The sequence below is a fragment of the Diospyros lotus genome, chromosome 7 (assembly GCF_014633365.1).
Source record: "Diospyros lotus cultivar Yz01 chromosome 7, ASM1463336v1, whole genome shotgun sequence".
Classification (NCBI taxonomy): domain Eukaryota; kingdom Viridiplantae; phylum Streptophyta; class Magnoliopsida; order Ericales; family Ebenaceae; genus Diospyros; species Diospyros lotus.
In genome coordinates this window covers 3,630,122-3,650,769 of record NC_068344.1, presented here as the reverse complement: position 1 = coordinate 3,650,769, position 20,648 = coordinate 3,630,122, and the positions used below count along the sequence as shown (strand labels likewise).

Here is a 20,648-nt window from a genome sequence, read left to right as displayed (position 1 = left end):
TAACTAATTAACTAATTAAAACAAACTAATTAATCTAAACATTTACCTCACTGCCGACTTCTTCTTCTTCAGTTTGCAGGACTTCTTCTTCCTCGCTTAGTGCCTTAACCCCGTGGTTGTGTTGCCTATTTATAGGCTCAGCCACCCCCTGATTTCTTCCTCAAATCCACGGTTAAATCCACATATTTGAAGCTAATTAATGCCTCGGCCACTGCCCCTTTACGTGATTGAAAATTAACAAAATTTGCAAGCCAAATTGAAGGCAAAATGAACGGGTGGCGAGGAAGCACCAGAGCACGCCACGTGGCGTGGTTGGGCAACGCAAGGCCAGCAGTTGGCCTCCCCAAAACGGCGCCATTTTGGGCGCCCATTTTGCTGAAAACCCATGTGTGCGAGTAACAACTGACTTGCATGACTCTTCATTACATTATTTGCAACTATTAATATTAAGCTAACATTCTAGTAGCTGCCTTACTTGAAAAAGAAATTTATTGCGTTACACCCATCAAGCATTGATCCCTTGAGCTTCTTCCTACACTTGAGCACTTAACCATTAGGCTGCCACCACTCTTATTATAAATTAACATAACATTTAATTTTATTCTAGTTAATTATCCCAATTCCAAACTATCCCTTTACACCCCCTAAAATACCATAAATATTTTTAAATTAAATAATGAATTGTTCATTCCTTTAAAATAAAATAATTTTTTTAATTTTTTTTTTTAAATTTTAAGATGTTACAATTCGTATGAGGAGGCGAGGCGTCGTCTGGTTATTCGAAGCGATTGAATGACGTGCAGTTTTATTATTGCCCTAGGGGAATGGCGAGTGACCAGGGGTTGGCCACGTGTGGGGAGTAGGCCAGCATGGCGCGTCCTGAGGCGACGCTGTGCTTTGCGTGGATTCATAGGGAAATTAATTACAGGGACACGTGGAAGGGTGCGATTAATGAGTAACGGAAAAGTCTTTTCTGATCATCGTGCGCTGCATCCGTTGGGGAGCTTGTTGGGCTTCTTTTCACGTTATCTGCCTTTCTTATTCTTCTCTTGCTTATTTTTGTGTGAGATAGTGGGATAGGATTATGAGAGCTTTAGGGGACCTTTGTATGGCGGTGGCTGCGGCTTGTTCCGACGGTTTCGCTGAGGAAGGAGATGTTGCCGGGGGGTCGTGCCCACGATGTCTTGAAAGGTAGGATCGCGAGAACGATGGCAGTGGGGCGCGCTTAGATGAGAGCAGTACTAGGATGGGGAGTGGCTGCTTCAAAGTGGGTGGCTTGATTTTTTTGGAATTGATTTCTGGAAGAGCTGCCAGATGCCAGGATCCGACCCCTTGGAAAGTTTGGCTTGGGGTGTTGTCTTTTGATGCCTTCAAAAGTTTGGTCCGGAAGGAGTAAAAACTTTGCTTGGTTATGAGCTGCCGAATTATGAAGTGGTCTCGTGGCAGTTGTATTGATTCATAATGATTGATTTTTTACTTTGTTAAATTTGATCAAGAATTTTGGAGTCCGGCAACTGAGTAAAAATATGGCTGGACAAATTGCTGGTAATGATTTTACATTTAATGGAAAAGAAGAAACAGGGTGTTAAGAATTTGTGATTCAAAATAGATTGAATATTATTTTTTATTTTTATATTTGTAATCATATGCATTTGGGCTTGCATTATTCTTGCATGTGGATTTTATTTGGGTTGCATTTGTATTATGGGCCTTGTATATGAATTTAGTTGGGCCATGGTTGCCCTAGCTGTTTATGATCTTTTCTGGTAATGCCATTCATGTCCATTTGGCCTGCATACATAAGAGAAAGAATTGGAAGCGTCGCTAGAAAGATCAGAGAATAGAGTTGCGCGAGAGAGGACGAAAGAAGCCTACCTTGCCGGCCGACCAGAACGGAGAAAGACAGATCGCTGGAGACGAGCAATCTGATGCCCAGAACGTCCCACATCTAGAATCCTTCAACGCACAAGAACCAGCCAGAAATTGCGATTAAGAGCTTAAAAGAAAGGTATTAGATCGAAGCCCTAAATTCGAATAGCAGGTTTATTTCTTTCACTGTAACTCATGGGATTTGGGTATGAGAGATGTTATGAAGATGGGTTGAGAGTGCTGTAATGCTCGGGTGAATGAGCTTGTATTCTCAGTTTGTTTAATCTTCTTGTTTCGATTATGCCTTGTATTCTGTGTAAATCTTTGATTCAGTCGTATTCTGTGTAAATCTTTGATTCAATCGTATTCTGTGTAAATCTTTGATTCAATCGTTCTAGTGGATTGACTAGGGCGAAGCCCTGCCGTGATGTAGGATCCTATTTTTGGGTCCAGGGGCGGATCTAGGAGCAGATCTGGGGGAGGGCTGGCCCCAGATCCATGAGTATTTCAGCCCTCCTCCCCCCAAATGGGCCAGATCTGCAAGGCAGTTCTGGTGGAGGGCTGAATCCGCCCCTGCTTGGGTCCGAACACATATCAGTATATGGCTTGTCTCTTGTGTGCGTGTGTTGTGTTCGGGTTGTATTTATTTTCTTTTCGTTCTTCTTGATTTTCTTGTTCTTGGTATTGCTCTTGGTCTTTCGCCGAGTGGTTGTTCTCAGGTTTATTAACACAGGAAATAAGAAAATGTTAGATACATTATTTCTACAGTTGATTTTTGATTGTGTATTCTGCTTTCAGACCGCAGTACCGGACTCTCAGTTTCGGTTCTGTAGTTGCAAGCAGCAAAATGAAGAAACAAAAAGATGGGGAGAATGATATTGTTGGAGACTCTCAGACGAATGATGCCGTCCCAGGTTCCCTTTATTGTCACTCCTCTCCATCAGACTATCTAAAGTCTCAAGAAAAAATTAACAAGGATTTTTTTTTATTATTCTGCTTTGGCATTTTGTTCTGTATATTGTGAAATGATGCTTCATACAAAGCAAAAACATAAATACACCGTAAATGTCATATATTTTTGCAGACGACTCTATATCGAAGGAACCAGATGGTGAAGTACAATTAGGACACATGGATTCAAGAGGAGCACCAGAAATTGGTGAGTAACATGAACCAGGTCTATGTATCGGCCCGAGATGCGTGGGGGGACGCGCCCCATGCATTGTGGTGTCCCCCCATTTTTAATTTTAAAAAATTAAAAGGTAAGAATTAAGAATTAAAATTTTAAAATTAACAATTAAAAATTAACAATTAAAATAAAAAATAACAATTAATTTTTAATTAAAATAAAAAATAACAATTAATTTTTAATTTTTAACTTTTAATTTTTAATTTTACAAATAAAAAATCGGTTTGAGATGTCTCGGACCGAGACACCGACCGTTGTAAGAATATAGTCATTGGTCATGATTAATACTTTGATTTCGAAATGATAGCTGATAGCTGGACGTTGACTACGTTAGTTAAATGAAGCATCTAGTCTAAGATAGTGTATGATAAAATGATTAAGATAAGGATATGTTAATAAAATTTATTTTAAAAATTCAAAATAACTTATCTCAAAGAAAAAGAGAGAAATTTATCTAGAAAGTCTAAAATAAGAAGATATGTGACTTTATTTTCAAAAAATTTAAAAAACACAATGGGAAACACTTTTGTTTGGGATGTTTTTTATATTTTATTTTTTTCGCTCAATGCTTTACATAACAAACACGGCTTAACTTTATAGTTTCCATGAAACTTCAATATGGACTACACATTAAAGATGCAACATGCCTAATTTGTGCAGTATCGAAAATGCAACAGCTCCACCAGAGTGACGGTTTGTTGGGCACATCATCAACTGAAAATGGTAAGTATCGTTTAGCTCGACAGCATCTCTAAACTCAATTCTTGATTATTGAGGCATCAAAATTAAATTTATAGCTTCCATGAAACTTCAATATGGATTACACCTTAAAGATGCAACATGCCTAATTTGTGTAGTACCGGAAATGCAACAGCTCCACCAAAGTGATGGTTTGTCGGGCACATCATCAACTGAAAATGGTAAGTAATGTTTAGCTCGATAGCATCTCTAACCTCAATTCTTGATTATTGAGGCATCAAAATTAAATTTATAGCTTCCATGAAACTTCAATATGGACTACACATTAAAGATGCAACATGCTTAATTTGTGCAGTACCGGAAATGCAACAGCTCCACCAGAGTGATGGTTTGTCGGGCACATCATCAACTGAAAATGGTAAGCAACGTTTAGCTCGACAACATCTCTAAACTCAATTCTTGATAATTGAGGCATCAAAATAAAATTTATGGCTTCCATGAAACTTGAATATGGACTACACATTAAAGATGCATCATGCTTAATTTGTGTAGGACTGGAAATGCAACAGCTCCACCAGAGTGATGGTTTGTTGGGCACATCATCAATTGAAAATGGTAAGCAATGTTTAGCTCGACCGCATCTCTAAACTCATTTCTTGATTATTGAGGTATCAAAATTAAATTTATGGCTTCCATGAAACTTCAATATGGACTACACATTAAAGATGCAACATGCTTAATTTGTGCAGTACTGGAGATGCAACTGCTCCACCAAACTAATGTTTTGTTGGGCACATCATCAACTGAAAATGGTAAGTAACAATTAGCTCGACTGATTCTCTAAACTCAATTCTTGATTATTGAGGCATCAAAATTAAATTTATAGCTTCCATGAAACTTCAATATGGACTACACATTAAAGATGCAACATGCTTAATTTGTGCAGTACCGGAAATGCAACAGCTCCACCAGAGTGATGGTTTGTCGGGCACATCATTAACTGAAAATGGTAAGTACCGTTTAGCCCGTCAGCATCTCTGAACTCAATTCTTGATTATTGAGGCATTAAAATTAAATTTATAGATTCCATGAAACTTCAATATGGACTACACCTTAAAGATGCAACATGCCTAATTTGTGCAGTATCGAAAATGCAACAGCTCCACCAGAGTGATGGTTTGTCGGGCACATCATCAACTGAAAATGGTAAGTGATGCTTAGCTCGACTGATTCTTTAAACTCAATTCTTGATTATTGAGGCATCAAAATTAAATTTATAGCTTCCATGAAACTTGAATATGGACTACACATTAAGGATGCAACATGCTTAATTTGTGCAGTATCGAAAATGCAACAGCTCCATCAGAGTGATGGTTTGTCAGGCACATCATCAACTGAAAATGGTATGCAACGTTTAGCTCGACAGCATCTCTAAACTCAATTCTTGATTATTGAGGCATCAAAATTAAATTTATGGCTTCCATGAAACTTCAATATGGACTACAAATTAAAGATGCAACGTGCTTAATTTGTGCAGTACCGAAAATGCAACAGCTCTACCAGAGTGATGGTTTGTCGGGCACATCATCAACTGAAAATGGTAAGCAACATGCTTCCATGAAACTTCAATATGGACTACACATTAAAGATGCATCATGCTTAATTTGTGCAGTACCGGAAATGCAACAGCTCCACCAGGGTGATGGTTTGTCGGGCATATCATCAACTGAAAATGGTAAGTAACGTGTAGCTCGACAGCATCTCTAACCTCAATTCTTGATTATTTTGGCATCAAAATTAAATTTATAGCTTCCATGAAACTTCAATATGGACTACACATTAAAGATGCAACATGCTTAATTTGTGCAGTACCGGAAATGCAACAGCTCCACCAGAGTGATGGTTTGTCGGGCACATCATCAACTGAAAATGGTAAGTAATGCTTAGCTCGACTGATTCTCTAAACTCAATTCTTGATTATTGAGGCATCAAAATTAAATTTATAGCTTCCATGAAACTTCAATATGGACTACACATTAAGGATGCAACATGCTTAATTTGTGCAGTACCGGAAATGCAACAGCTCCATCAGAGTGATGGTTTGTCAGGCACATCATCAAATGAAAATGGTATGCAACGTTTAGCTCGACAGCATCTCTAAACTCAATTCTTGATTATTGAGGCATCAAAATTAAATTTATGGCTTCCATGAAACTTCAATATGGAATACACATTAAAGATGCAACGTGCTTAATTTGTGCAGTACCAAAAATGCAACAGCTCTACCAGAGTGATGGTTTGTCGGGCACATCATCAACTGAAAATAGTAAGCAACATGCTTCCATGAAACTTCAATATGGACTATACATTAAAGATGCAACATGCTTAATTTGTGCAGTACCGGAAATGCAACAGCTCCACCAGAGTGATGGTTTGCCGGGCATATCATCAACTGAAAATGGTAAGTAACGTGTAGCTCGACAGCATCTCTAACCTCAATTCTTGATTATTTTGGCATCAAAATTAAATTTATAGCTTCCATGAAACTTCAATATGGACTACACATTAAAGATGCAACATGCTTAATTTGTGCAGTATTGGAAATGCAACAGCTCCACCAGAGTGATGGTTTGTCGGGCACATCATCAACTGAAAATGGTAAGTAATGCTTAGCTCGACTGATTCTCTAAACTCAATTCTTGATTATTGAGGCATCAAAATTAAATTTATAGCTTCCATGAAACTTCAATATGGACTACACATTAAGGATGCAACATGCTTAATTTGTGCAGTACCGAAAATGCAACAGCTCCACCAGAGTGATGGTTTGTCGGGCACATCATCAACTGAAAATGGTAAGCAACGTTTAGCTCGACAACATCTCTAAACTCAATTCTTGATTATTGAGGCATCAAAATTAAATTTATAGCCTCCACGAAACTTCAATATGGACTACACATTAAAGATGCAACATGCTTAATTTGTGTAGTACCGGAAATGCAACGGCTCCACCAGAGTGATGCTTTGTCCGGCACATCATCAACTGAAAATGATAAGCAATGTTTAGCTCGACAGTATCTCTAAACTCAATTCTTCATTATTGAGGCATCAAAATTTTTAATTTTACTTTAGTGATAGATTATTGTCAAATTCTGTCAATTTTTACCGTTCTTAATTCTGTAGTTGCAGGCAACAAAATGAAGAAACAAAATGATGGGGAGAATGATATTGTTGGAGACTCTCAGACGAATGATACCGTCCCAGGTTCCGTTTACTATCACTCCTCTCCATCAGACCATCTAAAGTCTCAAGAAAAAATGAACAAGGAATTTTTTTTTATTATTATTCTATTTTGGCCTTTTGTTCTGTATATTTTAAAACGATGCTTCATAGAAAGCAAAAACATAAATACACCGTAAATGTCATATATTTTTGCAGGCGACGACTCTATATGGAAGGAACCAGATGGTGAAGTGCAATTAGGACACATGGATTCAAGAGGAGCACGAGAAATTGGTGAGTAACATGAACCAGATCTATGTATCGGCCCGAGATGCGTGGGGGGACGCGCCCGATGCATTGTGGTGTCCCCCCATTTTTAATTTTTAATTTTAAAAAATTAAAAAGTAAGAATTAAGAATTAAAGTCTCAAGAAAAAATGAACAAGGATTTTTTTTTTTTTATTATTCTATTTTGGCCTTTTGTTCTGTATATTGTGAAATGATGCTTCATACAAAGCAAAAACGTAAATACACCGTAAATGTCATATATTTTTGCAGGCGACTCTATATGGAAGGAACCAGCTGGTGAAGTACAATTTGGACACATGGATTCAAGAGGAGCACGAGAAATTGGTAACATGAACCAGATTTATCTATCAGCCCGAGATGCGTGGGGGGACGCGCCCCATGCATTGTGGGGTCCCCCCATTTTTAATTTTTAATTTTAAAAATTTAAAATGTAAGAATTAGGAATTAAAATTTTAAAATTAAGAATTAAAAATTAACAATTAAAATAAAAAATAACAATTAATTTTTAACTTTTAACTTTTAATTTTTAATTTTAAAAATAAAAATACAGTCTGAGATGTCTCGAACCTTGGACCGAGACACCATCCTGGACCATGGTAAGAATATGGTTATTAGTCATGATTAGTACTTTGATTTGGAAATGATAGCTGATACTACGTTAGTTAAATGAAGCATTTAGTCTAAGATAGTGTATGATAAAATGATTAGGATGAGGATATGTTAATAAAATTTATTTTAAAAATTTAAAATAACTTATCTCAAATAAAAAGAGAAATTTATCTCGAAAGTTTAAAATAAGAAGTTAGGTGACTTTCTTTTCAAAAAATTTAACAAGCACAATAGGAAATATTTTTGTTTGGGATGTTTTTTATATTTTATATTTTTCAGTCAATACTTTACTTAACAAACACGGCTTAAATTTATAGTTTTCATGAAACTTCAATATGGACTACACATTAAAGATGCAACATGCTTAATTTGTGCAGTACTGGAAATGCAAGAGTTCCACCAGAGTGATTGTTTGTTGGGCACATTATCAACTGAAACTAGTAAGCAACGTTTAGCTCGAAAGCATCTCTAAACTTCAATTCTTGATATTTTGTTCTGTAATTAATTTTATGCTTAATTATGCTAACAGCAATAACCAATCAAATAATTCAAATGCAATTCTAGCACCAGTAATAACCAATCAAATAATTCAAATGCAATTCCAACACCTACAATAACAAATCAAATAATTATGCTAACAAGAATAACCGATTAAATAATTCAAATCTTAAAACCTCCCATACAAGGGTTATGAGCATGGTGCACAGAGACAAAAGATGACAAGCACACGTAAACACTTTATATTAGTTTATAGGGGCCGAGTCTAGCTGAATGGGTGTGTGTCAACCACTAAAAAATAAGAGACACAAAGCAGAAAGCTGAACTAGAGATATATTTCCTTTTCAAAAAAAAAAAAAGCTCCGATCCTCGTATAGATTCTAGCAGATATCTGTAACTCTCTTAAGGAAATAGCCTAATCCCTATATTCCAACAAATGAATAAAATGTATGAATGGAATCACATAGAAAATGAACTAGGCATGGCTGCTGAATATAGTAAGAATAGAAATGGCACACATGCACATGCTACCACAACTCTATGCTTTATCCTACCATATTCTTTTTTGACAAATAACAAGTTAATTAAACAGAGAACACCATAATGAAGTGAAGTGCTTATGGAGAAATGGTTCTATCCATCCCACAAGCAAGAAGACACAAATGCAACAAGACTATCAGAGGAGTAATAATGGTCCTATCTATCTCATAAAACTCCAAATAAGATACAGGAAACACAGGTAAGTCAACTTTTCCAATAAGAAGGTATAGTTCCAATTTATCAACAGTTCCTTGCCACAATAAAATTATCATGCAAAATATTAAAGGTTAAATTGCTGTATCCTATATCTACGTTAATAACTAATAATTAAATAACACCAAATAAATTAAAATCCATAACAATGTCAACTAAATTAAAACAAATAAACATGGAAATAAAATGCGAAGTGATGAGACAAAACATTGTAGAATGATAAATCAACATAGTTATTGAGGTAAATAGATACATAGATATTAGTACCAAATACAAATTAACCTCAGCATTTGATAAGAAATTTTAATTTAGATATAAGGCCAGTTCAAAATGAAGGCAGAGACAAACAATAGCCCTTGAGCTGTGGCATCACATTTATAAACTACAGCCCTTGGCCATGGTGCCACCGGCCATCCTACCCTTTTGACTCCTCTCTCTCTCTTGCCCAAATTTGTTTGCACACCCCTCTTCCCCAACACACATACACCCAAATCTCAATCGATTGAAGGAGAAATGCAAAAGGGGAAGGGGAAAAAAGAAAACCTATCTTCGTGACATGCTCTATTGATCGACAATCTCCTTGGCACGGTGAGATCGAGTGAGTTGCACTTGGAATGGAAGGGGGAACTCGAACCTTAAGCGGCTCCTAGCTCAACGAGTAGGAGAGAAATGATCAAATGAATTAGGGCTCCCTTCCATCCCTTTTTATATTTATGTTTTATATTTTTAATTTTTTTAATTACATATTTTGCGGGCAACTCGATTTTAAATCGAACCATGAACCACTCAAATCGCACGAATTGCGGTTTGATAATTTTCTAAACTGTTTCGAACTGCCATCCAAAAAAATTGTCCAGTTCGGCCTGATTTGATTCGGTTGGGGCGATTTTCGCGGTGTGTCGGTCTTTTTGCACACCCCTAGTTTGAAAATCCAGCTAAATCATAGTCAAATGGCCGTTTAAATCTCTGGCTCCGACGAGTTTCACGATTCCAATGACTTCTCGAATTTTAGTCGAAACGATACCAAATTTGCTCAAATGTCATAGAAATTATCTCTAAGACCTAGGGAACAAAAACCCTCAAATATCTTTCTATCACTCAGATTAAATGATTGAAATTTGTGAAATTTTCGGCCATGGAAGCTCTCTATTTATAGTCGATTTTTGACCATTCCATTCTTCAACTAATCACCTTAGACTACGCGCCCTGGTGGCTTTCTTTAGGATAGGATGAGCTCGGCCATACCCTGGCTGGTGATTTGATGCTAAAATGGTTGATGACTTGCTACAGGTTTTCTGAAATTGCATTTTTTCCCAACTTTTATTTCCTTTTTACTTTTTGACCTTTGCCTATAAGTTCCTAAGTTTCCAAGACTTCACTTGGCCTTACCATTTTGAAAAATTCCATTTTGGCCCAAAGCTTTGAAAAATCACACTTTGCCTTGTAAAAAAAATTCACTTGAACCCCCTTAAATTTTTGAGTATTACATTGCACATGAAGTATCAAGATTTAATTCAGTGTGGTGACTTTCTAAAAGATAAGTTCCACATAGACTCTTGAAACAATGCTCGAAGACCACATCTTGAAACAATGCTTGAAAACAGTGTCCTAAAACCTCGTCTTGAAATAATGTCTTAAAACATTGTCTTGAGTCCACGTCCTAAAACCTTCTCATGAAACAATGTCCTAAAACCACATCCTAAAATACTATCTTGAAACTACGTCTTGAAACTTTGTCCTGAAACCATGTCTTGAAACAATATCCGGAAACCACTTCCTAAAACAATGCCTCAAAAGTTGCAGTCAAGCCTAGAATGTTTCAGGCGAACATAATTTTGGCAACAAAGTTTGCTTTCAAATGTATGAGATTTGCGACAAACATAATTTCGGCAACAGAGTCTGCAGCCAAGGGTATGTAGTTTGTAGCAAACATGTTTTCTGGCCAGAGAGTTTGTAGCCAAGGTCCTCATGTTTGCAGCCAATGTAAGCCAAGAATTGTCTCACCTCTTGGGCATTTGACTTGTGTCCATCACTTGCTTTGTAAATTGTGCCCTATAAAGATCTAGCTCAAAGACTTAGAAAATGACTTTTGATTCTTCCACTTTTGGTAAACTCTAACATTTATTGCAAATCAAAGAACTTCTTTTCAGATTGGAGTATTAACTTGATCATCGAAGGGTCTTTGTTGACGAACCATCCCCGCAGACCTTTTAACACCTTTTTGTTGAGATTTTTTAGGGAAATAAAGTGTTTTTAGCAATTCAAAAGTTTTAAGACATCGTTTCAAAGCATTATTTCAGGATATGATTTTCAAGCATTGTTTCAAAACATGGTTTCTAGGCATTGTCTACACATACTGAACCTCTAATATATTCACAAATTGATAAGATTATCAAGTGAAGAGATTCTATGACAACTGAAATTGTAGTCTTTGAAGCCAACTAAAGTTGGATGCTTGAGGATCTACCTCTTAGCAAGAAACCCATTGGGTGCAAATGGGTTTGTAAGATTAAATTTCAAGATAATTGTCATGAACCTAGGGTTCGTGATAGGTTAGAAGAGGAATTAGGGAATAAATCAGAATTAAAGGAAAGGGAGAGAATTGTAGAGAGAATAAGGTTGTGGTTTTTTTGCTTTTCAATTTTCAATTTTGAGTTTTGAATTCATTTTTAGTTTTCTATTTTGGTAATCTATTTTTAGAAAATTGAAAACGCGTTCCCTTATCATTTTAAAAAATTATTTCTCAAAACAGAAAATTAGAAAACAAAATTAGAAAACGCTTTCTCTTTGAAATTTTGAAAATAATTTTTTAATAATATTTTATTTAATAAATTTGATTATTTAGTAAATTAAAAATATTAAAAATATATATTTATTTTAAAGTTAATGAATTTCATAATATTTTTTCTCATTACAATAATAAAATATGAATAAATAAATAAATAAATAAATAAATGTGTTTTGAGTTTAGAGTTTGTTTTGGATGAAAACACTCAAAATAACTTTTTGTTGTTTTGAGTTTTCTTCACAATTTTTTTTTTTGTTTTCAAAAATACATTTTTAAAAACAACAAAGAGAACTCGTTTTCATTATTTTAGAAAATTGAAAACTAAAAATAATTTGAAAACAACAAAGAGAATGCAACCTACGATTTTCTTTAATCAATTCATGCATATATTCTCCTCTTATTCTCCTCTTACAATGGGGCTTTTATATAGGCATAGTAGCTAGTTAACTAATTTCTAACATTCATGTGCTTCTAACAACTTGTAAAAATATTCTAATAATCCATTAAAATCCTATTACAATAATGCCCTTTTATTATTTCTTGGGTCATGATAATTCTCCCTTCCTTGAGAGAGTTCTTGTCCCCAAGAACTTGTAGCAATTATTCATTACTTCTCATCCAATACTCGCTTTCTTAATCCGTTTCATTCTTCTTGCTTACTTGCATCTTTTAGGCCTCTTTTTCTTCATTTTTAGGTTTCCAAGATCCATCCCAAGCATACTTTGGCCCAGAGCTTCAATTGAAGAAATTTGATCGAGTTCAATTTCGATGCCCCTACCTTCTGCAATAGTTGGCTGACCAAAATTGGTCTCCCTTTCCAATACGAGGATGGATAACAAATTTATAGCCATAGTTGTCTTTACTGTGTTCCCATTCAACCCATGGCCAATCTCGGTTGCAAAAATATCAACATCATCTTGGAAATATAGCGATGAAGAGTTGTAGACTTGCCTTAGGTGCTCAGACCAATGCTGTCTGTGAGCATTAGAATCAAGGGGCTGTTGTGATTTCAATCCCCGATTTATCAGCTTCCAGCTCCTGTAAAGTGTGATATTTACAAATCTCCTCATTCAATCTATTTTCATGTTCTGAATTCTTAGTTATCATTGATAAATTGGCTTTGATTCCAGCAACAACTTCCTTAATATTGATTGATTTTTCAATTGGTTCCTCTCGATTCCATGTAAGTAATCTAGCTGCTTCTTTTTTCCCATCTTTATCGAGATATTTCTCTACATGTACTTCTCTTTCAAAAGGATTCATGGGCTCCTTTTGATCTACTGTCCTATTAACTTGATTAGTATAATTTTCCTTGAGATTATGCTTTTCACCACTAAAATTACTCTCAATATTGCACCATCTTTCTGGACACTACTGCCTCCGTCACAATGCTTATTTTTCTGCCCGAAGTCTAGAGTAGACAGTGAATCGGTCGTTCATACTCTTGTCTCCTTCTTCGGCTGCTCCACTCTAAGAAATTCCTCATTGTTAAAATTTCCGCGATAATCATCAAAGTATTCTATCGAAAAGTTGTAATGATATTTCTTAATAACTATCATTGCAAATTCTTGCAGTTTCTCGTAGAACTTTTGATCGAATTCCTTGCACTCTTTATGTATTACACTTCTTGTTTCTTTGTCCTTGTTGCCGCTAGCTTAGAAGCTTAGAAGGCAGCCTTCTTTGGTTGCCATTGAGGCTTAATTTTAGCTGAAAATGAAGCATTCTTTTGCTGCAATTTAGGGCTCATCTGCTCCATGTATGCACTGCTCCCAATGGCCTCACGATCAAGTCATCCCCTTGAAAATCCAGCACCCTTCTATTGCGACTGAGACTCCAATGTCCTTGTGCTTGCACTATTGCCCCTAGTAAACTTCTCACGAGCAGGACAACTCGAAGGCCAATAAACAGAAACTTTGCACATCCAAAATCCCTCACTTCTCTTCAGTATATACCTCTAACAGTCACCTCTGAATTTGAACCAAGAGGTGGCAAATTGCAGGTTCTAGAGTCGCCTAAAGCCACCAATTGTCCTAACTCACCTACTATATATTTCGATAGCCGAAATTCTAGCCTCGAAGCTACCACCCGCTTCCCCTCTCAAGATTCAAACAGGAGAGCCTAGCTTCACAGGTGACGGTTAAGATCTACTTCCGACTGCACCTCGCCAATATGAGTCTATCCGTTATTAATTAATCGAAATCACAATTTGATTTGTCCGACCATATCGTTTTCCAATTTAGAATCGCACAGCGTGCTTGTTTGCCGCTCCTTTCTGCCCAAATCCCAATCCAGTCCAAGTTTAATTCCTCTTGGCATTTATTCTTGCTTCTAGATCGCTCCAGCCTCACCCAATCACCGACCTCTTAAGCCTATATCGCCTAAACCACCATGCCTCCACTGCATCTTCAATTTCAAGTCTATAACTGATCAAAGGAACTCGCCCTTTGGATTAGCTGCTCTAGATGTGCTTCGATTCTGGATCTTAGCTACTGTGTTGAGAGTAAGGTGAATCGCCTTCTTGAATTGCAACTACAATAGCTAAAGTCTATTGTTCCTATTAATATTAGTAATCTAATCTAGAATTCCTTCAAACTTAGATCGGAAGAACTGCTAGTAATCGCTAATAGTAGCCTTGGTCACATGCACACTTTCCTTGACCGACCAATACCTCATAGATTTTCAAGCCAAGAGGCAATTCTCCGTCGAAATCACTAGAACTGAATGGGCCTGAGTTCAATTCATTCCCAGTTCTACAGCACAATTGTCGATTGCTGGAGTTGCTTGCAACTAGCCACGATTGCTACAGATGCTCGATTGTCCCAGTCTTGCTTGTTCACTTCCATATCCAATTAATAGCTCTAAATTCACCTTCCAAATTCAGGTCGATCGCTCTAATCTGTATGTCGATCTGAATTCCGCTTCACCTCACGAAACTTGATCGAATATATTCAGCCTCCAGATTCACCTCACGAAATCCACTCAGATTTGGTTTTGCTTAATTTCACTTTTCTTGAATCGCACGCTCACGCTTGGAATTGCATGCTTTCAGAAAATCCCTTCTGATAATCACCGTTGGAATTAGGGCCGAGGCTAGCCTGGCTCTGCTCGGTTCTAATTTGCCTTCAATTCATTCAAACTCCAATCAGAACAAATGCTCGTAATCGCTAGTCACAGTCGAGGAAGGATTGGCTCTGATACCATTCCTCTTACAATGGGACCTTTATATAGGCATAGTAGCTAGTTAGTTAATTTCTAACATCCTAACAGCACCCATGTGCTTCTAACAACTTATAAAAATATCCTAACAACCTATTAAAATCCTATTACAATAATGTTCTTTTATTATTCCTTGGGTCATGACAATAATTAGAGCATTGAACATTGGTAAGACTTAGTGGTTAAAGGATAACACATAAGTTAAAGGGTTGGATTACACCAAAACTTTTGTTTCCATTGAAAATTAACTATAGTTCATTGTTTATTATTAGTTGTTACAACTAAAAACTAGGAGCTAGACCAGTTGGATGTTAATGATGCTTTTTTTCATGAGAATCTTGGTGATGAGGTCTACATGACACCACCTCTAGGTTTTCTTTCAATATTGATGCAAAATAATGTTGTTTATAGAAATACTTGTATGGCTTGGAACTTGTTTCACTTTAGTGGTTTGATAAATTATCTATGGCCCTTATTGATTCCGATTTTATTAAATCCAAGTCTAATAATTCCTCCTTCACTCGAGTCTTTTTTATGGCTATTGCCATTTACGTTCTGATATGATCTGATCATGACTGGTAATCATGCCATGTCGGTGGTTGAACTTAAGAAATGTTCACATCGAAGGTTCAAGCTCAACGACCTTGGACCCTTGCATTATTTTTTAGGTCTTGAAATGGCTCACGTTCCGAAAGATATTTTCTGTGTTAATGAAAATATTGTCTAGATATTTTGTGAGGAAATTGGCATGCTTGACCGCCAACTTTCTATTTTTTCTCTTTAACATCATTTATCTCGTGATGTTCGTGCTCCTAATTTAGATATCGAGTAATATTAATGTCTACTTGGCTATCTCATTTACCTTATTATAACTCATCAAGATATCTCATACTTGATTCAACTTTTGAATCAGTTCGCACCGAAGCCTATGCAGCCTTTTCTTAATGTGCGATGTAGTGACTTCATTGTCTTCAATTTACTCTATGTCAAGGACTATTATTTCCTTTTCGCAATTCCATACAAGTTACCACTTTTTGCGATATAGATTGGGCGAGTTTTCCCATTACTTATCGCTCTATCACAGCTTTGTTATTTTTTTCAATAATTTTGCAATTTTTTGAAAATAAAAAAATAGCCTATCATTTTCTATTCGTCTGTTGAAACCAAATATTAGTTCTTTCTTCTACTATCTGCAAATTAGTTTGGCTTTGAAGTTTGAAGTTTGTTTCATGATTTGACCATGTGACTCTCCATGTTTACCTATTTGTTTTATGATAACAAGCTGGCTCTCTATATTAAAATAACCAAATTTTTCATAAACGCACCAAGCACGTCAAAATAGATTGTCATTTTATACTAGAAAAGCTTTTAGTTAACATTATCAATCCTAGGCACATTTCTATCAAGTTTCAATTAGCTGATATCTTTGCCAAGGCTATAAGACACGATCAATTTCATACCTTGTTATCCAAGTTGGGCCTTTGAAATCTTCAAGCTCCAATTTAAAAGGGGGTGTTTGCATATCACATTTAGTTTTCTAAATTTTGATTTCTTAAACCAAGTAATTGTCTCATCAAATTGATATTTAGTTTCCTAATTGTTCTCAATATTCAATTTCAGAAAAAAAAATCATGAAAGTTCCAGCCATACTTCGCAAGGTGGAGTCTAGTAACAATTGCTATGATCCGATGGTAGTTGCAATTGGCCCTTACCACCACAATGAAATCAATTACCACCACGATCACAATGAAATCAATTTTAAACGAATGGAAGATATCAAAATTCAATTTAGAGAACAGTATGCCAGTAAATGTAAAAAATCATCGGATGAATTGTATAAAGAGATGAAGATGTCTTTGGTTGAAGCTAAGAACCACTATACCGAGGATGTAGAAGAAAAGTTTAAAGACAACGAGGAGTTTGCACAGATGATGTTTCTCGACAGTTGTTTTGTCATTGAGTTCATGGATAATTGTGTAAACCCCAAGAAAGACGATGAAAGGATCACAAATTTTGATTTACCATTCATCATGCGTGATATTATGTTATTAGAAAATCAACTCCCTTTTAATATACTCGAAAAACTAATGAGCTTCAATGGACAATATATAGGAAAGGAGATGATAGACAAATTCATCGCGATGATTATCAATGATCATCGTACTGAAAAAGAAAAAGAGACTAACAAAGCAACGGAAAAGTCTGTTTTGCATCTTCTTGAACTTGTTCAGATTAGACTTGTTGATGATCAGAAAATTAATGGGAGGGCTTTAGAATGCGGAGATTCTACAAAAGAAGAGCATGTTAAGATTACAATTGTTGATGATAGTGGGGAGGTTAAAGAATACAAATGTGCTAAAAAAGAAGCACAAAGCTCGAAGACTTGTTTTGGGTTTCACTTGCCAAGTTTCAATAAAGAAATTAAAAATGAGCTTAGCATCAAATCATCTCCTGAATACGAAGATCCTACAAAAGAAGCACAAAGAGGGAAGACTTATTCTCAGCTTCACTTGTCAAGTTCTAATAAAGAAATTCAACAAGAGTATGTTAAGATTACAATTGTTGATGATAATGGAGGGTTAAAGAATATAAATGTGCTAAAAAAAGAAGCACAAAGATGGAAGACTTGTTTTGGGTTTCACTTACCAAGTTTCAATAAAGAAATTAAAAATGAGATTAACATCGAATCATCTCCTCGGAAGTATCGTTTAGTTCAGGAGTTGAAGTCCATCAAATCATCTCTTATGGGGTGGAAGTATCGTTCAGTTCAGGAGTTGAAGTCCATGGGAATACATTTTCGGCCAAGCGAGACTTGTCAATTCTCTGATATTACATTTATTTCTAGGCACCTGTATGGATGGCTCAAACTCCCTCCAATAAGAATCGAAAAAGGCACCAAGTCTTTGCTTTTGAATTTGGTGGCTTTTGAAGCTTGCGCCGACCTTTCAAGCAATTTTGGGGTTTCTTCATATGTTGCTTTCATGGATAAATTAATTGATCATGCTGAAGATGTGAAGGAGCTACGATCTAAAGGCATAATATACAACTTATTGAGTAATGACGAACAGGTAGCGCAACTTTTCAACGAGATGGGCGAAAGTGTGGAGGTGGTTGACGGCCGAATTTGGGCGAATGTTCAAGAGTCCCTTAACGCCTTCTTCTATAATAGCCGCTGCAGTTTGTGGTTTACTGAATGCCTGAACAATCATTGTAGAAGCCCTTGGGCCGTAATTGGTATTGTTGCTGCAATTGTTGTCGTATGCTTAACTATTAGTCAAACTGTCTTTTCTGCCATTCAGCTTTAGATATTGTATTCTATTTTATGAATTTTTTTTTTTTTTTTTTTGAACATTCTTTACTAAGGGTGTATTTGATTAGGGGGTGGAAAGTGAGGTAGTAGAATTCTAATCAATTCTATGATTGGAATTTCAATTATTTAATTTCAAGGAAAATTTTTATCTTTTAATTAAGTTGAAATTCGAATTTCATGAAATTAAAAAATTATTTGATAAAATTTTATAAAATTTAGATAAAAAATAAATTTTACTCTCATTTTTCACTCTAAAGGCACTATAAATTCAGTTGGGTAGTGTCCTACACCTTATTTTTCTTAAAGCCAGTAACATGAATGCAGAATTTTAATCATTGTAAGAAAGGAGACCCATTCATCTTAACACCTGAGTCATCTTGTATATTTGTTAGCACGCTTCCATAATTTTAAAAATAAAAAATGTAACTCGTCATCAAATAATTTTTATATGAAATCTTACACTTAATATCTGTACTATTATATAAGTAAAGAAGGCTTTTTATTGTTAGCAAGTCACATGAATTAAAATAAATTTTCAAAATACTCTATTTTGTTAAAAAAAAAAATTGTAACTTAATTATTAAGATTTGATCTCATGATCTTGCAAATATGAAATAATTTAATTTTATTACTTTCTCGCATTAACTTTCATTTAAATTTTTCTTTAAAACAAATATGAAATGTATGTTCCAACTATCAATTGTCATCTAATAAATTTTTATTTAAAATATTTTTATTTTTATTTATACATGCCTAACACGAGCCGTACAAATTTTTATTTACCACAGCAGTCACTTCATTTGGTGTTACAAAGATTGATTATTATCAAATTTTTGTTATTTCAAAATCACTCTTCAAAAAATCAGGAATAATTTTATCGATAAGTCTTGGTGTAAAATGCCATTATTGACCGTGGTGTTACAACTCTCACAAGTTTCTTTTTTTTTTTCAAACATCATTACTAATATGGTTATAGTCTAAATATGAGAGAGAGAGAGAGACTGGCAATGTTGAAGCTGTAGAAACTTTTAGAGAATTATATTATAATGTAAGAAATGTCGCTCAACTCTCTATTCAAAAATCGTTACTTATAAAGTTAGAATCAAAATATGAGAGAGAGAGAGAGAGAGAGAGAGAGAGGGGGGGGGGGGGGGGGGAGTGGCAAAGTCGAAGTTGCAAAAGCCTTTAGAGAATTAAATTATAAGTTAAGAAAAGAAAAACAACTTGGCATCTTACTTGGCAACCAAATCTTAGATTGGTGAAGTTGTAGGATTAAAAAAGTGGGGATGATTAAGAGAATGGAAGAAGAAAAAAATTACAAAGAGAGAGAGTTAAAAGAGAATAAAAAAACTAAGAGATCGAGTGTAGACTTTTAAAAAATTAAATAGTAAAACAAGTTCATAGTGTAAAAAGTAAAATTTTCAATTTTCAAGTGATTCCAAACAAATTTAACAAAAATAAATATACTTGCGTTATCCATAAGTTACACAAGCATTGCGTATGTCTGACTTCTTGTAGATTAATATGGTGGCCATGCTTCCATTTCGTCAAAGTTTGGGTTAATTTTATCATCAATTCACATCAACTATCTTTGAGGGAGGGTGTTTGGTTAACTCAAATTACAGGAAATTATAAGTTAAATGTTTAAGTAGAATATTTTGGTCTTTTATTTGGTGGTTATAATTTTCTTTGAGATAATTTATAATGCTATTTAAAAAAATTACAGAACATCAATTTATAGAATTCTTATTAAAAGAGCTTATAAACTACTAATCAAGTAATAAAAAAAGTTGCTAAAAAGTGAAAGGCCAAATAATATTTTCTTAATTTCTTCCAACTTTGCTAAGTAAGCGATAAAAAAAAATTTAACCCGGCCCTTAGAGAGCTAATAATTAAACTTCCTTCTGACCAAACATTAATCAATTAAACTACTCCAAAAATCAGCTTCTCATTAGTTGTTAAGATAAAAGCAACGACTACCATTTTGATCCATTGATGTACAAGTCTCTTTCTACTATATATTCGTTTCGCGATATCAATGAAAACACTTGAACTAATATAAATAGGGTTACATGTGCCTCATTTTGTATAATTCAAATGATCAAATATTATTATTGAGACAAAAGAGAGGGAAAAGTGATGTGACATTATCTAAAATTATAAGAATACCTTTACGCGTTAATAGTC

At 35.2% G+C, this 20,648-nt stretch overlaps 1 protein-coding gene across 1 annotated transcript; it reads left to right on the top strand.

Moving 5' to 3' along the window:
• Positions 1–946: 946 nt before the first annotated feature.
• Positions 947–18,456, top strand: LOC127806367 (uncharacterized). Its single transcript, XM_052343601.1, has 24 exons — positions 947–2,783; positions 2,954–3,028; positions 3,719–3,781; positions 3,916–3,978; positions 4,113–4,175; positions 4,310–4,372; positions 4,507–4,569; positions 4,704–4,766; positions 4,901–4,963; positions 5,098–5,160; positions 5,295–5,357; positions 5,406–5,492; positions 5,627–5,689; positions 5,824–5,886; positions 6,021–6,083; positions 6,156–6,218; positions 6,353–6,415; positions 6,550–6,612; positions 6,747–6,818; positions 6,941–7,021; positions 7,196–7,273; positions 7,537–7,611; positions 8,274–8,336; positions 16,772–18,456. The coding sequence occupies exons 1-24, from the start codon at positions 2,717–2,719 to the stop codon at positions 18,454–18,456; spliced, it is 3,228 nt and encodes a 1,075-aa protein (XP_052199561.1). The 5' UTR covers positions 947–2,716.
• Positions 18,457–20,648: the final 2,192 nt, after the last annotated feature.